Raw genomic sequence first — 17,575 nt, forward strand, 5'->3', positions numbered from 1 at the left:
CTTACCAACTTGATATTTAGAGTCAGTTTTATCGAGAGAACATTATTAATATTTTACTCACATCTTCACTTTCGGGGCATAATCATTTTTTTCCAATTCATCAATTGGTGCATGATAAACCCCTATGTGTGTAAAGAGAAAACATCAAAGTTTGTAGAAGTTGGTTCAATTTGCAGGAGAAACGATGATGTCAAACAGAAACAGGTTTAATTTATGTCGGCTGTATACAGGGATCCTGATACCTTAAGGAGGTTGATTGGCAAAAAATTACGACTTTTTATTAATTTCATCACGACATAGTCATACATTGAGTAATTATGAAATCATTATACAAAGTACAAAAATCCGAAAATCGTAATTACTCGAATTATGAAAAAAAAGTTAAACACCGAAGCTTTGTTTCTAATCGCTTTAAAATGGTTAAAAATCTAGTAGATTTGTTCGAATATAATAATTCAATAAATACTCAATTTGCTAGTATCTTGTAATGAAATTAATAAAAAGTATCCATTTTGGCCAACCCACCTCTTTAAATAAGGCATAGGCAGTAGGACCAGGATAGCTATCTAAATTATGATTAGCGAGTTGGTTTCATGGTGCAAAGTATATAGTTGATGCTTATAACTAGCTTTTATGGATAAAAAAATCTACAAAAATATGGTCAGTGAGTGAGTGGGATTCGGATTGACAAAATACAATTTTCAAATCCCACTCGTATGCTGCATGTCTACAAAATGGCAGTTACTTTGTGACACTAAAAAAGCCTTTTTTAATCTCATTCCGCATGTCTGTCTTATTCATAAGTCAGTATGCTAAATTCAAATCGCGTATATAATATATACAACCAGTAATATCTGGTTTCTACCCATGGATGCCCAGAATACATATATACATGCTCAACCATATACCATGTTGTTGCACTCTCGAGTATTCCTGTTAGCTCTCGCCAGAAAATGCCTTAAGGTAGCTCGAGCATCGAAACGTCGCGAACCAGATCCCTATTATGCTTGAATGCATATTGTTCATTAAGCTTTTTACTTCCAATATCAGATGAAGACTGAGACATGGTTGATAAAGGTAATCTCAATAGCCGGAAAGGCATTTGAAATATACTTGATTTAAGCAACGTAATAAATTGCAATTCGTACAGAACTGAACCATGGATTAGTTTTAATTGGATACCGGGAGTGGAAGGCACCAATAAACGCTACTGTGTCTAATATGTAGCATCAGAATGATATTTTCTTTAAAATATACAGTATATTTACATATATAGTATTTAATTTATGATAAATATTTATATTACATAGAGTTGTTTTCAAGTATTGGAGATAATAAATAAATGTCATTACATTGATAATATTTACATTTGAAAAAATGACAGAAGAAAAGTACTAGCATTACATAACTCGATAAAAATCGTCATAATACAGGTGATAGAAACCGATTGTGAGATGCAAGGGCTGTTTGCCTCATGCATTAGAAGAAACAGTCAAGTTCTAGATTTTGAGTAAATTTGTATGCTGTATGCTTCAAAAAATTTGATCTTTCCGCGAAATGATTTTCGGAATTCTTAATATTTTATCAACTGTTTTCATTTATTTCCTTTTCTTTTTTTTTTTATAATAAATCAGAACTCAACAGATCACACTGAAAATCTGAAAGTTGAAGCTTTATACATTTACGTGAATTTAATCACGAAGTTTCATAAGTTAGTTATCTGTCCTCGAGGTTTACAGATATGCAAAACTGCAAAAACATCGTGCCGAATAACCCATTCACTCAAACCATACACATAGATAAACATTTCAACTTACTTATTTTTATATTTCTTAGGAAACTTGTGTATTCTTCTTATACTTATTAAATTCACGCACCTTGCACCAATCCACTAAAGAGTCCCATTTATTTTTACATAAATTCCTATCTTTTGCTCAACAGTTTTTGGTTGGCTATAATTAATGTTCCTAATTTTCTTGTCCTGTCCTGTAATATCATATTCCATCAAATTTCCTAAAATTATCCTATTTTGTATTCAAAACGTTGCAAGACTCTAAGGATGTACAGGAAATTTTCAAGTTCACTTATCACTTACAGAACTTTTTAATATGCAGCATCGGTAGAAATAAGTAAGCGGATTCAGTTCGAGTATTGATCACGACAACAAAAAATAAATCAACTCGGTTTACACAAAGTACCAATTTATTAGTTGCCAAAATTCATATCTATTTTTTCTATCTAATGAAAGTCATTGATGGAAAAATTGAAACTTCTCTCATGGTTTTAGTGCTTGCAAATTCTTCCATCGTTTATGATGTATTTTAAAACAGCGATCCATTCATTTTCATCCGTTGGGGGGCTAGAAGGGATCGATGGCACGTCTTTGGTAGAAATGAGGTGCTAGTTCTTCCAGCCATTCTGGTTTTACAACTGTCAACTCTCGCATGTACGTTTTGCTGGTGTGCAAAATTTCGCAAAAGATGAGCCTGGAATTACAATGAATTTGAATACTATCAACTTACAATATCGTATGGCATGTTGGAAATTGACTTTCGAGGTGGCTACTCGAATAAAAAACGATGTATGCATTGAAACATTTCAGGTATTTTAGATCAAGTTTTTACTCCGGTTCAACAAATTAATTGGAGTATTCTAAACTAGTTATATTTCCAATTTACAAACATTACTGGTTTTACAGGGTATCCATGTTCAGGAAAAACCTGGAATCATCAGGGTATTTTAAGGTCACATAGGCAATTTTTTAGTGAAATATTCTTTGGTTTAAATTACTTGGAATAAAAAGGAAAAAAGTTTTGTATAACTGACAATGACTTATCTTCACGAAGATTGAAAAAAAAAAAAAAATTGAATGAGCAAAGTTATGTAACTGTTTAGCATTAATCTGATAAGCAAATTGATTTCCAACACAGCTGGATAATGTTTTAAATTACCTGGTGATATTTGAAATTCATGAGAATTTCAATTTCACATTTTAGTAAACAACGTGTAAATTCAAGGATTGAAATTAGAAATGATTGAAAAAATTTTTAGTTCCACCATCCCCGCATTATTATACATAGCATTTCGTCCAAGAGGCAAAATTTTCTTCTTTTTTTCTACCTTTCTTTGAAACTCATGTTCGGAAATGTCTATACCAACCATTGAGGCTGTTGAACAGTGTACAAACAGCTGTTGGGGTGAATGTGAAGTTCCCTGCTACCTCGAACGGTTCTGTACACCCCAGTGTAATGAAGATACGCAGTGTTGGGAAACAGGCCGGCAGTAATGCACCTCAGAACCTTTTCGGTGTCACCTGACAAGTAGAGTGGAACTTTGTAAATAACTCTTTACCAAGCTCTCGTCCATAAAACTTAATCACATTTCGACGGAATTGCTTACCTTGACAAGAGATAAGTGGAATATTCAACTTTTTAAGCATTTTACACATCTGGGTACGAATTTCTGTGGCTCTTCGTAGTGTTTTGTGATTGAGAAAATTCTGGTGACACCAGCTTGTTACTTTCTGGGACTCATAGGCCGTATAGACATTTAACAACGTGATCAGATCCCCTTCTTCTGCTTCGAACTTGCGACGTGCAACTCGTGCTTTCAGAGCTGCTTGACCCCCTCCGGGTATTGTAAACACATTTTGCACCTGAAGCATAGCTAGGATGATTGTTATCTCCGCTGAGCATTCCATAGTACCTGCAAGCAATTTTTTCATTGAAAGCAGTTCATCTAATGTGTTGAGAATTTGGGCTGAAACAAACAATTACATCTGAGGGACATTAAATTATGACACTAGGGTAGGATCCTACCTGAGATTATCAAACACTTGGCATAGACAGGATCTAATGGCATTTCTGCCATTGTTGCTCCCAGCGGACTTGTCAATTCTCCATTATTGTCAATGGCCCCCAAAGCATAAAGCAGTTCTAGGCCACACAGGAGATTTTTTGTTGGTGGCGGTGAGGGAAAATTAAATCGCAAGACATTATCGATGCCCAGAGCTTTCAGCTGTAGAATGGCAGGTGCTAGATCTGAACGTTGCATTTCTGGAGGAGTTGCATCAACAAATTTGTCAAAAGCATCCTCTGTGTAGAGCCTGAAAATATACAAATAATCTCATTGACATTGCAATTCCATCGCTCTCGAGATCACATTTTTCCAGAGTTTCAGTAACTGATCATGGATCACCTTGACGAAATTGGTTCGTCAAAAATCGTTACTTTTTATTAATTTTATTACGAGTTAGTCGAATATTTAGTATTTACCAGATTATTATATTCCTAAATTACAAATTTTTGTTTCATGTTTTTCCAGCTAAGTTTTTAGTTATTTCATCAAACTGCGAATTATTGTATTATTTATGAACTAACAAGTTCATGCTATTTGAATAAATTTTTGAATCCAGAATGTTGAAGATTGCAAGCGTTAAATTGCAGAACAATCATAAAAATCTTTGTTAATCCGGATGTTACGTAAATTAATTCATAAATACTAATAGTACGTTGTTTCAAGTAAAATATTTGTTAAAATTTTCTTTATCAAGAGTACGATAGGTAAGTATCTATTTTTTTTTCTTTAAGCTTCAAACTATTGCTACAGATATATACTGATAAAAACCGATTACATATATTCAGCGAGAAATTACATTCAATGAAATTTACGGAAAACTTTTTTTTCAGTAAGCAAAACAAATACTTCTTTCTCAAACCTAATTTTTATTGCAGAATCCTGGCAAAAACATCAACTTTATTAATTGCGCTGGCAACTAAATTATAAATAATGGGGAAAACAACAACAAGTAGAAATTTGTTGCGAAAAACCTTCAGACAAATAATGTTCCGAAACAAATCCTCAGCTGAGAAATTTGACCCCCTGATACGGCAAGACAGCAAAACATTACTTATTTGCTTCAAGTCAAATTCCCCTATTCCAAAATAGTCGTTTACTATCAACGAAATGAATAAGTAATATAATTTTCGACCCCGTATTATCCATATGAGCACCTAAGTATGATTATGAAAAATATTAAACGTATTCCCATAGTGGAGAAAAATATCTATACATTTTACGCTATAAAGTGTTTTCATACTATCATCCATAGGAAATAGTAAAGTTAGAGTAGAGATGCTCAATGACTTGAAAAAAAATCGTAGAACTTGAAAACTTCTAGTTTTTAAAACCAGATTGATCCTGTAGTTATTTTCCAAGCAAAATTTTCTTTTCAAATCGGAAAGAATTGCATACATATTATACTTCAATTATTCATTTCGCCGAGCTGCATGTTGACTTGTTCCAAGAGCTAGCTATGCAGTTCATTCACGAACATTCTCTACGATCTGGGTACAAACATCCAGAATTCAATATGTGCAACTATATGTATATAGATATGGGTGTATTTGGTATAAAAAGCATTTAGTTTCGAAGTGTGACAAAGCTAGAGAATGCAATTACCGTGAGTGACGTATGGTTTGAATTATCGCGGAATATTGGACTCCCTGTTTAGCCGGAAAAACATTATTAAACATTATTTCTTGTTCTTTTCACAGTAAGTATAAATTATGCGGCAAGACGTCGTCGTTTCTGTTGCAGAATTTTTATTGAATTTACCAATACGAGCTTGTCGGATTTCTTTGTGCCTGCTGGCATTTTTGGGACCTTGAAATTTCCCCTCGATGAATGAATAATACATCGCGATTCTGTCCATGTATAAATGCTGTGATTCACAGCTGACGTCAGTCGCTTATCAGGCGTTTTTAGATATGATGAAATCAAGAATCATACATTACACTCATACAGGCTGCCGTTGATATTACAGTTTAAAAGGAGCGGTTGACTATATTGACAGAGTAAAATGTTACTTATTTTGAGTATTATCAAAGCCTAAAATGGATAGTTAAAAATAGGTTTTGGACCGTTTATATACTAATTGGACCCTCAGGTAGGCAAAAAAAAAAAAACATCGAAGAGAACCAAGGACCAACAGCTAAAAAAATACGTAGAGTATACAGAGAAAATCATTTATTAGTTCATATCGATACAGATTACCTACATAAAATGGTGAGAATATAATATCATACATATCGTATCCTGTAGATACATGCACCCGTGTGCAGGTCTATCACATATCACATTTTTCGTATTCTGTCAAAGTAATGTATATTAGACTTTCCTTTTCTTAAATTTTCTTTGTCTTTCACTTTAATACTATTTGGCAACTTGTTGATATACTATGTGCTTAGACTCAAACATTCGTGCTAGAATCAAGGCATATTGAATAAACTATAACTGAATTGAAGTAAAAATGAATTAGCCATTTTCCTTTCCCTTTGTTCTAAATATCCCGTACAAATTTGATGTTTTTTGGTAGTAGCTTTTGATCCGTTGCTCGCGGTGTATTTGAACTACGCACAATCTAATCCACTCATAAAATTACGTCGACATAGTGCATCAAAGAATTGATTCCAGCATTATCAGGGTTCGTACGCTTGTTGGATCCCGAAATTTCCTAACATTTTCAGATATTACAACTTGAAAAGAGGATTTTTCCAGTAACCTTCCAAGAAATATGCCGCTCATTGATGACATTTTTTTACACATTAATACTAATACCTTCAATATTGCCCAGTAACTAACTTACTGTCTGATATAAGCTTACAAAACACAGCCTAGGATTTTCCATAAGAAAAAAATGAAAGTAGTTTTCGTATCGAGTAATATGCATGTAATGTATGGAGTGGTGCGACGAAACAAAATTTTGAGTGCAAATTTTTTTTTTCAATCGCTTGTACTTGGTATAAGAACGAATTTATTTCTTTGAAAGACTGAAAATTCCAGTATTATTTTTCAAATTTCCTGACTTTTCCTTTGCGTACGAACCCTGAAGAAACAATTTAACAGCCCCATTGTTTACGAAATTCTGAACAAAAACACTTCAATACATTAACACTCCACGCAGAAATGAAGAAATAGCATGAATTCTACGAATTTCCTGCTACCATTTCGTCTCCATCCATTTATATAGATATACTATTGATGTAAACCCGTGTGAATTTAAAATTTTTTCATTCTGTCGTTTCCGATATCATTGCAAAGTTTATCAGCAATTGAAATTCTGAATTCTTTTTTCACGAACCATGATTAAAAAAACAATTGGCAACTTTTCATACCCATCATTCAAATATAAAGTCCTGCATACTTCACATTTTGTCATCAATCCGTTTACGAGACTCATCGTGAAACAAAAAGATTGACATATTTTTGAAAACCTGTTTTTTGGATACTAAACGTCCGAAAATGTAATGAGTCATTGAAATTATGAAAAGTAATTTTCAACCAATTCACCGCTTTTTCTGCATCACCATAGATGGTGCGAAGTGTGAAAAAAACACCAACTCCTTGGATGATTATTTGTACTCTGATCACCTTACCTGTACGTTTTTCCGGATCTTACACGACCAGCCCGCCCAGCTCGTTGATTTGCAGATGCTTTGGATACTGGTGCTACAATTAGGCTGTCAGTGTGTGTTTCCACCTCAAACCAACGGATTTTTACAAACCCGCTATCAATTACTAGAGGCAGAGTGAAATGATTCAGATCAAAAAAATTAATAAACAAGTAGTCAATTTGGTAACTTTGATGTCCAGCCTACGAACTTCCCGCTCAGATGCCTGTCGAGCTCAAAAAATGATAATGATTAAAACTTTTCCCAATGCCTGTTTGGAACGTTCGATTTTCGAAGCCTTTTGAGCGTGCGTAAATTGCTCTATTTTCAAACAGCGCGTTGAAATAAAGTTGACGCATGCGCGCAATTGAAATGCTATATTTTACATGCTAGCGCGTGAGATCTAGAGAAAACGTAACTTTTCATTTGCGGGGTGTTCATAATAACGTCTCTTGTTCTCTTATTGCTTGAAAAACAAAGGAGCGGAAAGTTAGAAAGAGTCAACTAGACATGTTGCTTGGCCTTGCGACATCCTAACCTTGAGAAACAAATAGAAAGAGGGGGTACTTTACCGTAAACAACGCCAGGTATCGTGATGGAAGTTTCGGCTATATTCGTCGTGATGATAATTTTTCGGGTGTCTTTTGGGGCGTTCCAAAATACTTTCAATTGTTCCGTGCTCGGAAGAGAGCCATACATAGGAAGTGGTAAGATTTTTTCTGAAAAAATATCGTTTACGTGGCACACACATATTCGACTAAACCCTATATTTCTATTAATCGCCGTGGTTACTTTTCATAATTATAACACAATTCCACCTGTTAAACACTAGCTATTACACTACAAATTGTTGCAAGACATTGAGTAAAAAAAGAATATTTCCTAATCTCTTACAATGCAATGCTGTTATATCTTTCGAAAAATTGCAAGTTGATAACTTATTGAAACTGCAATGTATTGCCGCTTTTTTCCACGATTATTAGAATGAGCCAATGCCATGAACGTATTTTGATTTTTTTGAGTGAAGTGCTTCTTTCACACTTTCACCCGCACAAGGAAATTTCGACTTTGCTTTCCAAATACATACGGATGACCATGAAAAATCTGATTTCTTTTTCTCAAGCATTTTTAAGGGGATTCGTGGCGGCAAAATTGCAATTATTATATCGATTTCTGACAAAGATTGATCAACTCTGCATGCTACGTATTATTTACATTATCTTATGACATTGGTTTCTTAAAAGTTCAGTGACGGTGTAAAATGTTATTGATGATAATATAACTACGTTCAGATTATAATAATAATAGTATTATTGTGAAGTTATCGGTCGTATGCGAATGAAATGCCATAAAAGAAATGTAAATATGTAATGAAAGTATTTGCATTAAATTGTCGTCGAGATGACGGATTATAATGACAGCTCTGTATAGTTTATGTATTTTTATCCAAATGAATAAAATTGAATGACTTAAATCAGATGCTAACCAAAACTTCATTCGGTAAAATAAATTTTCGTCTCCAAGCGGTGAACAATATTCATTTTTTAGCAGAAACCCTAATGACTAGAACTTTTGTCCGAGTGTGAGTAAGATGAAAAGATAAAGTAAGATAAGCCTAAACCAGATTCTTTTATACCACTGATCAGAAAAATAATGAAAATGAATAGAATAATAGTAAAAACGGTCGCTGATGGAAATTGTTTATTTAGAGTGTTGTTGTGTTATTTGAAGGGAATTTTTCTCAATCATGTGAAATGTATGTAGGACGTTTTTTCGGTGTCAACGGTCAAATAAATGAAAAAAAATTATGAATTGATGTGTCGGCCTTAATGGGGGGGCCTTAGAAATTCAATTACATAGAAGACGGCATCACAGCCGAAAAGTTATATAGATATCCAGGCAACAAAGCAAATCAAGATGAAAGCCGGTTCGCAATTAGGTTTGTTGGAAAAGAACTACTTATTAGTCGGGCTCTTTAGAAACCTTTTTATTAGAATACAATTAAACGAAAATTGCAATAATGAAAGAGCAAAACGTCAATTCATTATTTTTTCATTTATTTGACCGTTCACACCGACAAATTGTTCTACATTGTTGTCTTATTTTTTCAATACACAAGGGGAACATGGAAGAGTAGGAGCAGGAGTTATTTTACACATGACACATTATTGAAATATATGAATTTGTGGGCCACATCTACAAGGAAATCTACTGGTAGGAGAAAGATAGGAAAAAATACGAACATGCCACATGAAAGAATGTATAAAATAATTGCAGTAGAAAAAGTGAATATGAACACAATAGGAAAGGAAATACCTGTAAAACAAAAGCAGGACTACGTAGATTCATGTTGACTCATGGGTGAAAATACTACCATAGGACGAAATAAAGGTATGGTGTAAAAAGAATATACAAAAATAAAGTGGCTGTAATGCAGAAAAAGAAGTGTTTCGAACGAATTTCACACCATGAATGAAACAAATGCAGTTAGTTGGAGACATTATTAAACAAAGTATGTGTCTGGATAAAAGCCAGAAGAATAACAAAGCAAATGTATGGTCGAATTTTATAATAAGCACGACAGAATTTTTAAAACTAGGAAGACTAAATTCAATATTGAATAAAGAGGCATATATATTGGAGGAAAAGGAGAAATAGTGTTCAAATGACGTCTACGAAATATAAGCAATTGAGCAGCAGTTCAGTGAAAAGAAGAGCATTTGGCTGTTTCGAATAAACATTGACTTTTGCGATAAAATTGTAAAAATCGCACAAAGAAAGGATAAAAAAAACACTTGTAATGGAAAAATAGAAAAGCAAACTTGTCGGCAGAAAAATACGCTATACAGACTGACATGCATAAAATTATTATGCATACGTATAATTACCCTACACAAAATCGTCCAATTCAAAATTCGTGTAACGGAAAATTACCGTACACAAAATTTTTCTAGTCAAAGTTAATGTATAAAGAAAACTGTACATTGAGTGAAACAAGACTAATTTCAAAAAAAAAATACTGCTACAAACGTAACCTCCAGATTATAGAGATCTCTGTAGTTTTTGAAATTCGTCGAGCTGCTTTACATGAATCTCAGGCTCTAAGATTTCTCTTCTTTTTTCTAAAATAGTTCATGCATATGAAGTTTATTTTTTTTATAGATTTGCTTTGAGTACGATGATTTTGTATAGGTTGATTTTGCATAAGGTCGTTTCGTATAGCATCGGTCGGTACCAACATCGTAGAATCATTGATGAATTTTCTAATTACGTTTGCCATCTATAATCAATTTCGCATGCTCGTTAAGCAGATCAACGGCCCTGTCGACTTCCTCCATTCCGGTGAGAAATGCCAAGATGTCACCCTGTTCTTCATGCACGTGAATTTTCAACGCCGTATCAACGACTGCTTTCACATAATCGGCGACTGGTTCTGAAATAAATGAAGGTAATGTGTAACGAAAAGTGATAGACAAAATTGCAGTTAATCAATTACAACTTAAAGATCATATTCATATGTAATTTCTATTTAAAACGACAATAACTGCAAAAGAAATCACATTATCGTTTTGTAATTCAGGTAAAGTGGGGTAAAAATAACATTTTGACGTCGATCAAATCACAAAATATCTATTACTTGCAAAAATTATAATTAAATCCACATTAATTACTAATTAAACATGAGATTTGTATTTTCTTCCGCTCTTAAACATAAAATAAAAATGTCATTGTCATTTCATTTCGCCCTCATTATTACAAATTACACATGTAATTTTCAATTCAAATGTAATTTATAATAAACCTTATTATTGGATGGTTCGTAGTACTAGTAACTAACTTCAATAAGTACAATAATAGAAGTCCAATACGGAGTTATCCAATGTTTAAGTCATAGTGTGTAAACATATAGATAACTTTTTTGAAATATATAGCATCTTTTTATCTTACCAGTTAACAGCTAACTAGTAAAAATAAAGGTCCCTACTTGAAAAGTGGCTAGAGTGGTGACACCGCTATATATACAGATGAGAGTACAATTTCGAAAAGAATTCTCAAATGTAAATGTATATACAGAGTGAATTTCGAAAAACTGCATGATCTGTTATCAGCTAAAACTTAATGCGCACGCGCTACAATCCAAGAGCGGTTGTTTGTCAGAGTGACCAACCGTCATGAATTTAGACGACAGTTCGCCGCGATGTGCGTAACCTCAAAAATTTTGACAACTGTCTGTCATCTGAATTTACGAATGTTGGTTACCCTGATGAAACGACTGCTCTTGCTCTTGAATTTTAGCGCATGCGTATTAAACCATCCAGTCGTTAGCAATTCACTCTGTACATCTATCTGGGTATCGCGATACTGTGATACGTTGCTAATACAATAACGAGTGATTTATATCCATCTAGATCCGCTATTTCGAATATTGCATTATATTATAGAATATGTGAGACGTTTCGTGCTGCGAGGGCTATAGACCATGTCCTTCGAATACTTAATATCACAATAAACTAAGTAAACAGGACTTTCGTTACCTTCGACGTAGTAGGTGTCTACCGTATGGAGGCGACCTTCAACGCTGATGATTGTCGCGGAGTCCTTTGAAGTGTCCTTCGAAGTGTTTGTGTTGAAGAAATCACGAAGTTGTTCAGCATCGACGGTTGCCGATGACACAATTACTTTTAAACTTCGTCGCTTCTGTATGAGATACATACCGAGACTATTGTAATTGGAATTCAAACAGATTCGCACACGTAAATTATTCGCGATTTTGGTATTTTGACGGAGTATGATTAACGGATGTTGGACTCACCCGAATTATCTTCTTCAGTAATCCCATCACGATGTCGGTGAGCAAGGTTCGCTCGTGTACTTCGTCCAGTATAAGGATACAGTAATTGGTCAGTAAAGGATCACCCATCATTTCCCGAAGCAGTATACCTTCGGTCATGAACTGCGATAAAAATTAAATTTGTAGGATGCTAATCGATGACACAAAAACTGTAACACTGGTTAAATGAACAACATACCTAATGATTAAGCGACAAAATCATTTTCTCCTCTTTCCCTTGTTTTATCATCGCTTCAGATAAGATCTTTTATTTACTCGGAACGCGGTCATTTCACGAATTAATGGTCAACAATAGGGGGGCAAAATATTGACATGGCTGTAACTTCTGGCACTTTTAGTGAACATAGAGATAAGATGATCCCTGAAGTCTTAATATTAGCTCTCTAGGATTCTTTATCCGCAAGAAGCCTGCCGATTTATTGTCGAAGTGAATGCATGAACCTGGGCGATTTTCATGTAAAAAAGTTAACTCTTTCCAAGGGGTCGATCACTTGTGAAAGTACACGCTGATGAAACGTTATGAAATCCTTTGAAATGTTATAAAACCTTGAAAAATCCTATGAAATCACGCGATGTCCCTGAATTCTATGAAATATTTGAAACTCCTTTGGTATCATGTGAAATCATGTAAAATGATCAAATGAAACCTCCGAGACCTCTAAAATTTCCAAAATCACGAACTGCTGCGAAGTTATTTTAAAAATCTCTGAAATCTTTCCAAATCCTACAAAATAGTGTAATTTTACGAAATCATCAACTTAAAACCATCTGAATTCTCTGAAATTCTATCGGAATGTTTTGAAATTCTTCAAAATCCTTAGCAATATTCAGAAATCCTGTGAAATCATCGTCTGAAATTTCGGAAATCTTTGAAATCATACAAAATCTGACCGGATCTTACGAAGACATATGGATTCACTGAAATCTCCGAAATCGTGTAGGATCTTTTGACATCTGGTGTCTCCACAAACTGATTGATTAACCCCTTGACTCTGACAGAATACGATGTTCGATTTAAAAAAAGTTCGCGAGAAATGCCGAACTTTTTTACATTTTTCTGGAGAAATGGCGTGTTCTCATCGTTTCGCATATCCAGAAAGATTATAGGATTTATACTCTACCTTAATTTTCGTATCTTCGCCGGTGCAATCGTCAAAGCGTATCGAATATCCTACGACAGTGCCGAGGACGCAGTTTTGTTCGTCAGCAACACGATTGGCCAGTGAGGTGGCGGCTACTCTCCTCGGTTCCGTGATACCAATCATTTTGCCATCTCCAGTCCAACCGGCCTCCAAAAGATACTGAATCAATCACACAATGGAGTTAATATTGCAAGGACACCTGTGGTCCTATTATCTGTCTTGCGAATGAACGACTGGGAATCTTAACACAAAAACAGCATTGAACAGGTCCGATCGTTACTCGTGTGACCGGATTTTTGCAATCTGTGACATGTTTATATTAACTGTTGAATTTTCAGAATTTAAACGCCAGTGATGGAAGACAATGTAATTAGCCAATAACAAATGAAGAATTAATTTGTGATTAGATCAGAATAAAATATAAATGAATTAGTATATAAATATATACTACATACTAATAACCACTAGTAATGACTAGTATATGCACAGAGAGAGGAAACTGAAGCTTTACGAAAACACAATGGCAAGGAGCTTGCCGAAACAAGTCCGTGTGTGAATCCCACGAATTCTTTTGCATTAAGCTCTCGCTTTTTTTTACAAATAGTCCACTATCCTACATGACTGGCAAAACTATACGAGATTAATCTTTCGAAGCTAAAAATCACAACGACCTACACATTAAGCAGGGTGTCGAGGATTTTTTCTGTCCCGACCCCCAAATCGATTGCAAATATTCGAAAACAATTCCAAATTTTTTCAAAGTTTTATCTCAACTTCTTATGCTGTTTCACGAGACTTTTGTTACGCCATATGAATAAAATTGAATTTTATGATCACTTTCGACTTTATTTTTGTTCGAAAAATTTCATAGGATAAATCTGAATCAAACGGGGATTTATCGAGCGTAATTTACCCTTTTCGAGAGTGTTTTTTTTCCTTCCGATAGCTTCATCTCTCAATATTTATAATGGGTTTCAGTTCGAAAAGTCTGAAAATCACGTGTATAAGTAAGTTATACCTTAAACACGTGATAATCAGAAAAAATATCCCCGATGAGAACCAATAATCTATATGTGTATAAAAAATGAATGTCCGTCTGTCTGTTTGCTTCGTATGCATTCCTATACCATTCATACGTCTACAATGGAACTTTGGGAGTAGTCCACACGCCTGCACAGGTTGCTGAGTTATAAAATTTTTTTTTTTTTATTTGTTTTTCCCGTGAAAACTGAATGTTTCATTGTTTGTCCCGTATGCGTTCCTCACGCCTGAAAAGGTTTATGAACTAGTACAAGCGTTTTACAATAGGTGGCGCGCAAGTCGTTTGAACAAATGAGCGTACTTCAGATGGATGCATGCAAGTGGTTAGGGTAGATTCGGTTGTAGGATAGATCAACCAATTTGGATGCGGGCGAAGTCGCGTCGGGGGCGGTTAGTACTTGATAAATCCCCGTTTGATACAGATTTTTCCCATGAAAATTGCCGTAGAAAAAAAAAATAAAATGTAAAGTGGTCACAAAATCCCGTGTTTTTCTTTTGGTGAAACAAAAGCCCCGTGGGACAGCATAAAGAGTTGAATAAAAATCTAAAAAATTCGGGAAGCTTTTTTGAATTATTTGAAATCGATTTGGGGAGCGAAACGGAGAAAATTTGTCTACACTCTTCTTAAGGACCACCCTAGTTTACATACATACTTATTGAGTTTACCTACATACCTAAATACTCAGATCCGTTCATGCATCTGTATAATATTTAAAAAATTGTAGTTAGAGAAAACATATGATATGTAATCTGTAACGAAAATTTAATCAATTATAAATTATATTTAGGTGGTGCCGAATACTGTTTAGTTTTTCATATTTGTCCAGAAAACAATCATCTTCGCAGTAGAAAATTATAATTGGCTCACGTATCTTAGTCAGTAACGCGCAGGTACGGTGTTTAAACCGTGAGTTGAATTTTTTGGAATAGTCAGAGTAGGTTACTGCGTATTTCAAGCAAAATCATTCCGGCAATCAGGCACGTTAGAATTACGATCTTAAAAAAAATTGAGATGCATGTGTGTAAGGTTAGTATCTTTTTTTTTTTTACCAGTAATGTATAGTTACCGTCGTTCACTCATATCGCAAAATTCACTAGCTATGTCGACTTTGGTCGGCCATATCAATGTGTTGAACTTAACCCAAATATTAATTGATTTAGAGTGCAAACACAGGCTAAAGCTCAACCGTTGAATAAGGAACACTCTGCCTATGCCCATTGATTAATCGATAATGTATCCCAGTAGGTATGAAAAATTGTTTACATGAAATCGGCCGCTTCTGTTGATCTTCTTCGATATTTCTCGTGATTGGCTAAATTTTAATGTCTCGAAGAAATTACATTTTTGAATTTATTCTGAGAACGCGAATCGATGTCACCTTGGCAGAATTTATAAGGAAATCTATACATACGTCCAAAGAATCTATAAGAAGTCACCCTTGAAGAAGAAAAAATGTTGCTCATATCTCCTTTTATCAAGTATGTTTATGAACTGATCGAAGGAGTATTTTATAAACAGTTGCACTAATAAGTCTGAAATAATTCACAAAAAGTCTTTTCAACTAATGATGTGTAACAAACAGCAGGCAAAGATTCCTTAATAATTTTACTAGGTCAGCAACAAAAAAGGTGGCTTAGTTTCCGAAGAATGCTTCATATAATGCTGACTGTTCTTTCATACGGATGATAAAAAGCTTGATATATATTATCTTATCATAATTTACAAACATAGTTTGGAGAGTCATTTTGTTCTGTAGAACGTCACTCTGAACGTTCGTAAATTCATACCATTAGTTTTAACGTAGAATTAAATTAGCTACTGTTTTTCAACATTGGAGGGTTCAAACGCTGTAAATGTTCAGCCTGCATGCTAAAAGTATATTACAGATCATAGAATACGATGTGTAAAATTTTGGATAAATGTGGTAAGGTAGTACCGTGATAGCAGCAGTCCTCAACTTCCAGAGAAATATCCCCCGTATAAAACATCATAACTAAAGTAAAAAGTAGTTGAGATACAGTACACCTTTGCGCCTCCTCTCACATGCGCAGAAGTATAAAAATTTTCCCATTGCGTCTTTTGTCTGACTTGGCAACGTTGCATTCTAACTCAGTATCTCTTGCCCCTCAAGCATGTGTTGTAGAGAAATGTATTGTTATGAAATCAATTTGAGGTTAGTTATAATTGGAGACTGAAAATAATACACAATGACTTCGCGATTAAAACCTGTACCGTAACCTATATCCGCAAAGTTCCGACATTTATTTCAATTCGTTGGGCCTTTATGGCATTTTAAACTTCCCGCGTAGGGCAACGTTGCCAAGTCACTATTTCTCACGGGTCAGGTTATGAGAGAAAGTTTGAAAATCATTAAAAGCAACAAACTTTAAGAATTATTTACAAAAAAATGAATACGGCTTGTTTATGTTTTTTTTTTAATAAATTACTTGTTATATCCTCAATTAATGATTCTCAGTTTTTAAAAAAAATTCTAAGAAAAGTATGGCTGTTATTAAATAAAATGCTCACTCTAACTACGGTCGGGATAGGGAATACATGTAAATTGTACGACTTTTGATCGCTAATATTGAAAAATTTAGTACCGCAAAGACTATTAAAAAAAATTCCTACGTATAAAGGACACTTCAAATTATGTGTATTCAAAAATTGAAAGATATTGTAAGAAAAGTGATTTATCACGGTACTACCTTAAAAGACAACAGGCTAGTGATATAGTATAACAAGAGTCAGAGTATAATGTTATTATGAGTTATCAAACAACTTATTTTTTCAGTATTCGACAGTTTGGTCCCTACGGTATATAGCTACGTTTCGAGTGTTAATCTAGAGTTATAAGTGATTCAGAAAACATTAAACCTAACCATAATCGTTCTATATTATATAAAGATATCGCCTCCGCCGTCGCCGCCACCGCGGCTGCCGTGTCAAGAATCCCGAACCTACCCGAACTTAGCCGAAGTTACCCGAACTTGCCTGAACTTATCCGAAGTTCGACCTTCGATCTTCGACTTTCGATCTTCGACCGTTCACCTTCAGCCTTCGATTTTCGACCATCGATCGACCTTCG

At 34.5% G+C, this 17,575-nt stretch overlaps 1 protein-coding gene across 3 annotated transcripts in view; it reads right to left on the reverse strand.

The window, feature by feature from the left end:
* Positions 1–2,005: 2,005 nt before the first annotated feature.
* Positions 2,006–17,575, reverse strand: part of LOC124186316 (probable ATP-dependent RNA helicase DHX35) — a 42,110-nt gene continuing 26,540 nt past the window's right edge. Inside the window, exons 1-11 of one of the 3 annotated variants that reach the window (XM_046577905.1) lie at positions 15,899–15,918; positions 13,425–13,604; positions 12,265–12,405; positions 11,987–12,149; positions 10,723–10,884; positions 8,024–8,170; positions 7,437–7,578; positions 3,819–4,105; positions 3,400–3,705; positions 3,160–3,313; positions 2,006–2,486 (exon numbers count right to left, since the gene is read on the reverse strand). In XM_046577905.1, coding sequence (XP_046433861.1) covers positions 2,360–2,486; positions 3,160–3,313; positions 3,400–3,705; positions 3,819–4,105; positions 7,437–7,578; positions 8,024–8,170; positions 10,723–10,884; positions 11,987–12,149; positions 12,265–12,405; positions 13,425–13,568 — 1,773 coding nt within the window. In that variant the 5' untranslated portion in view covers positions 13,569–13,604; positions 15,899–15,918 and the 3' untranslated portion in view covers positions 2,006–2,359. Of the gene's footprint in view, positions 2,487–3,159; positions 3,314–3,399; positions 3,706–3,818; positions 4,106–7,436; positions 7,579–8,023; positions 8,171–10,722; positions 10,885–11,986; positions 12,150–12,264; positions 12,406–13,424; positions 13,605–15,553; positions 15,574–15,898; positions 15,919–17,575 lie in introns of those variants that run through there. The other 2 variants (XM_046577904.1, XM_046577903.1) reach the window with 2 other exon arrangements.

The sequence above is a fragment of the Neodiprion fabricii genome, chromosome 7, assembly GCF_021155785.1.
Source record: "Neodiprion fabricii isolate iyNeoFabr1 chromosome 7, iyNeoFabr1.1, whole genome shotgun sequence".
In the NCBI taxonomy this organism is placed as follows: Eukaryota; Metazoa; Arthropoda; class Insecta; order Hymenoptera; family Diprionidae; genus Neodiprion; species Neodiprion fabricii.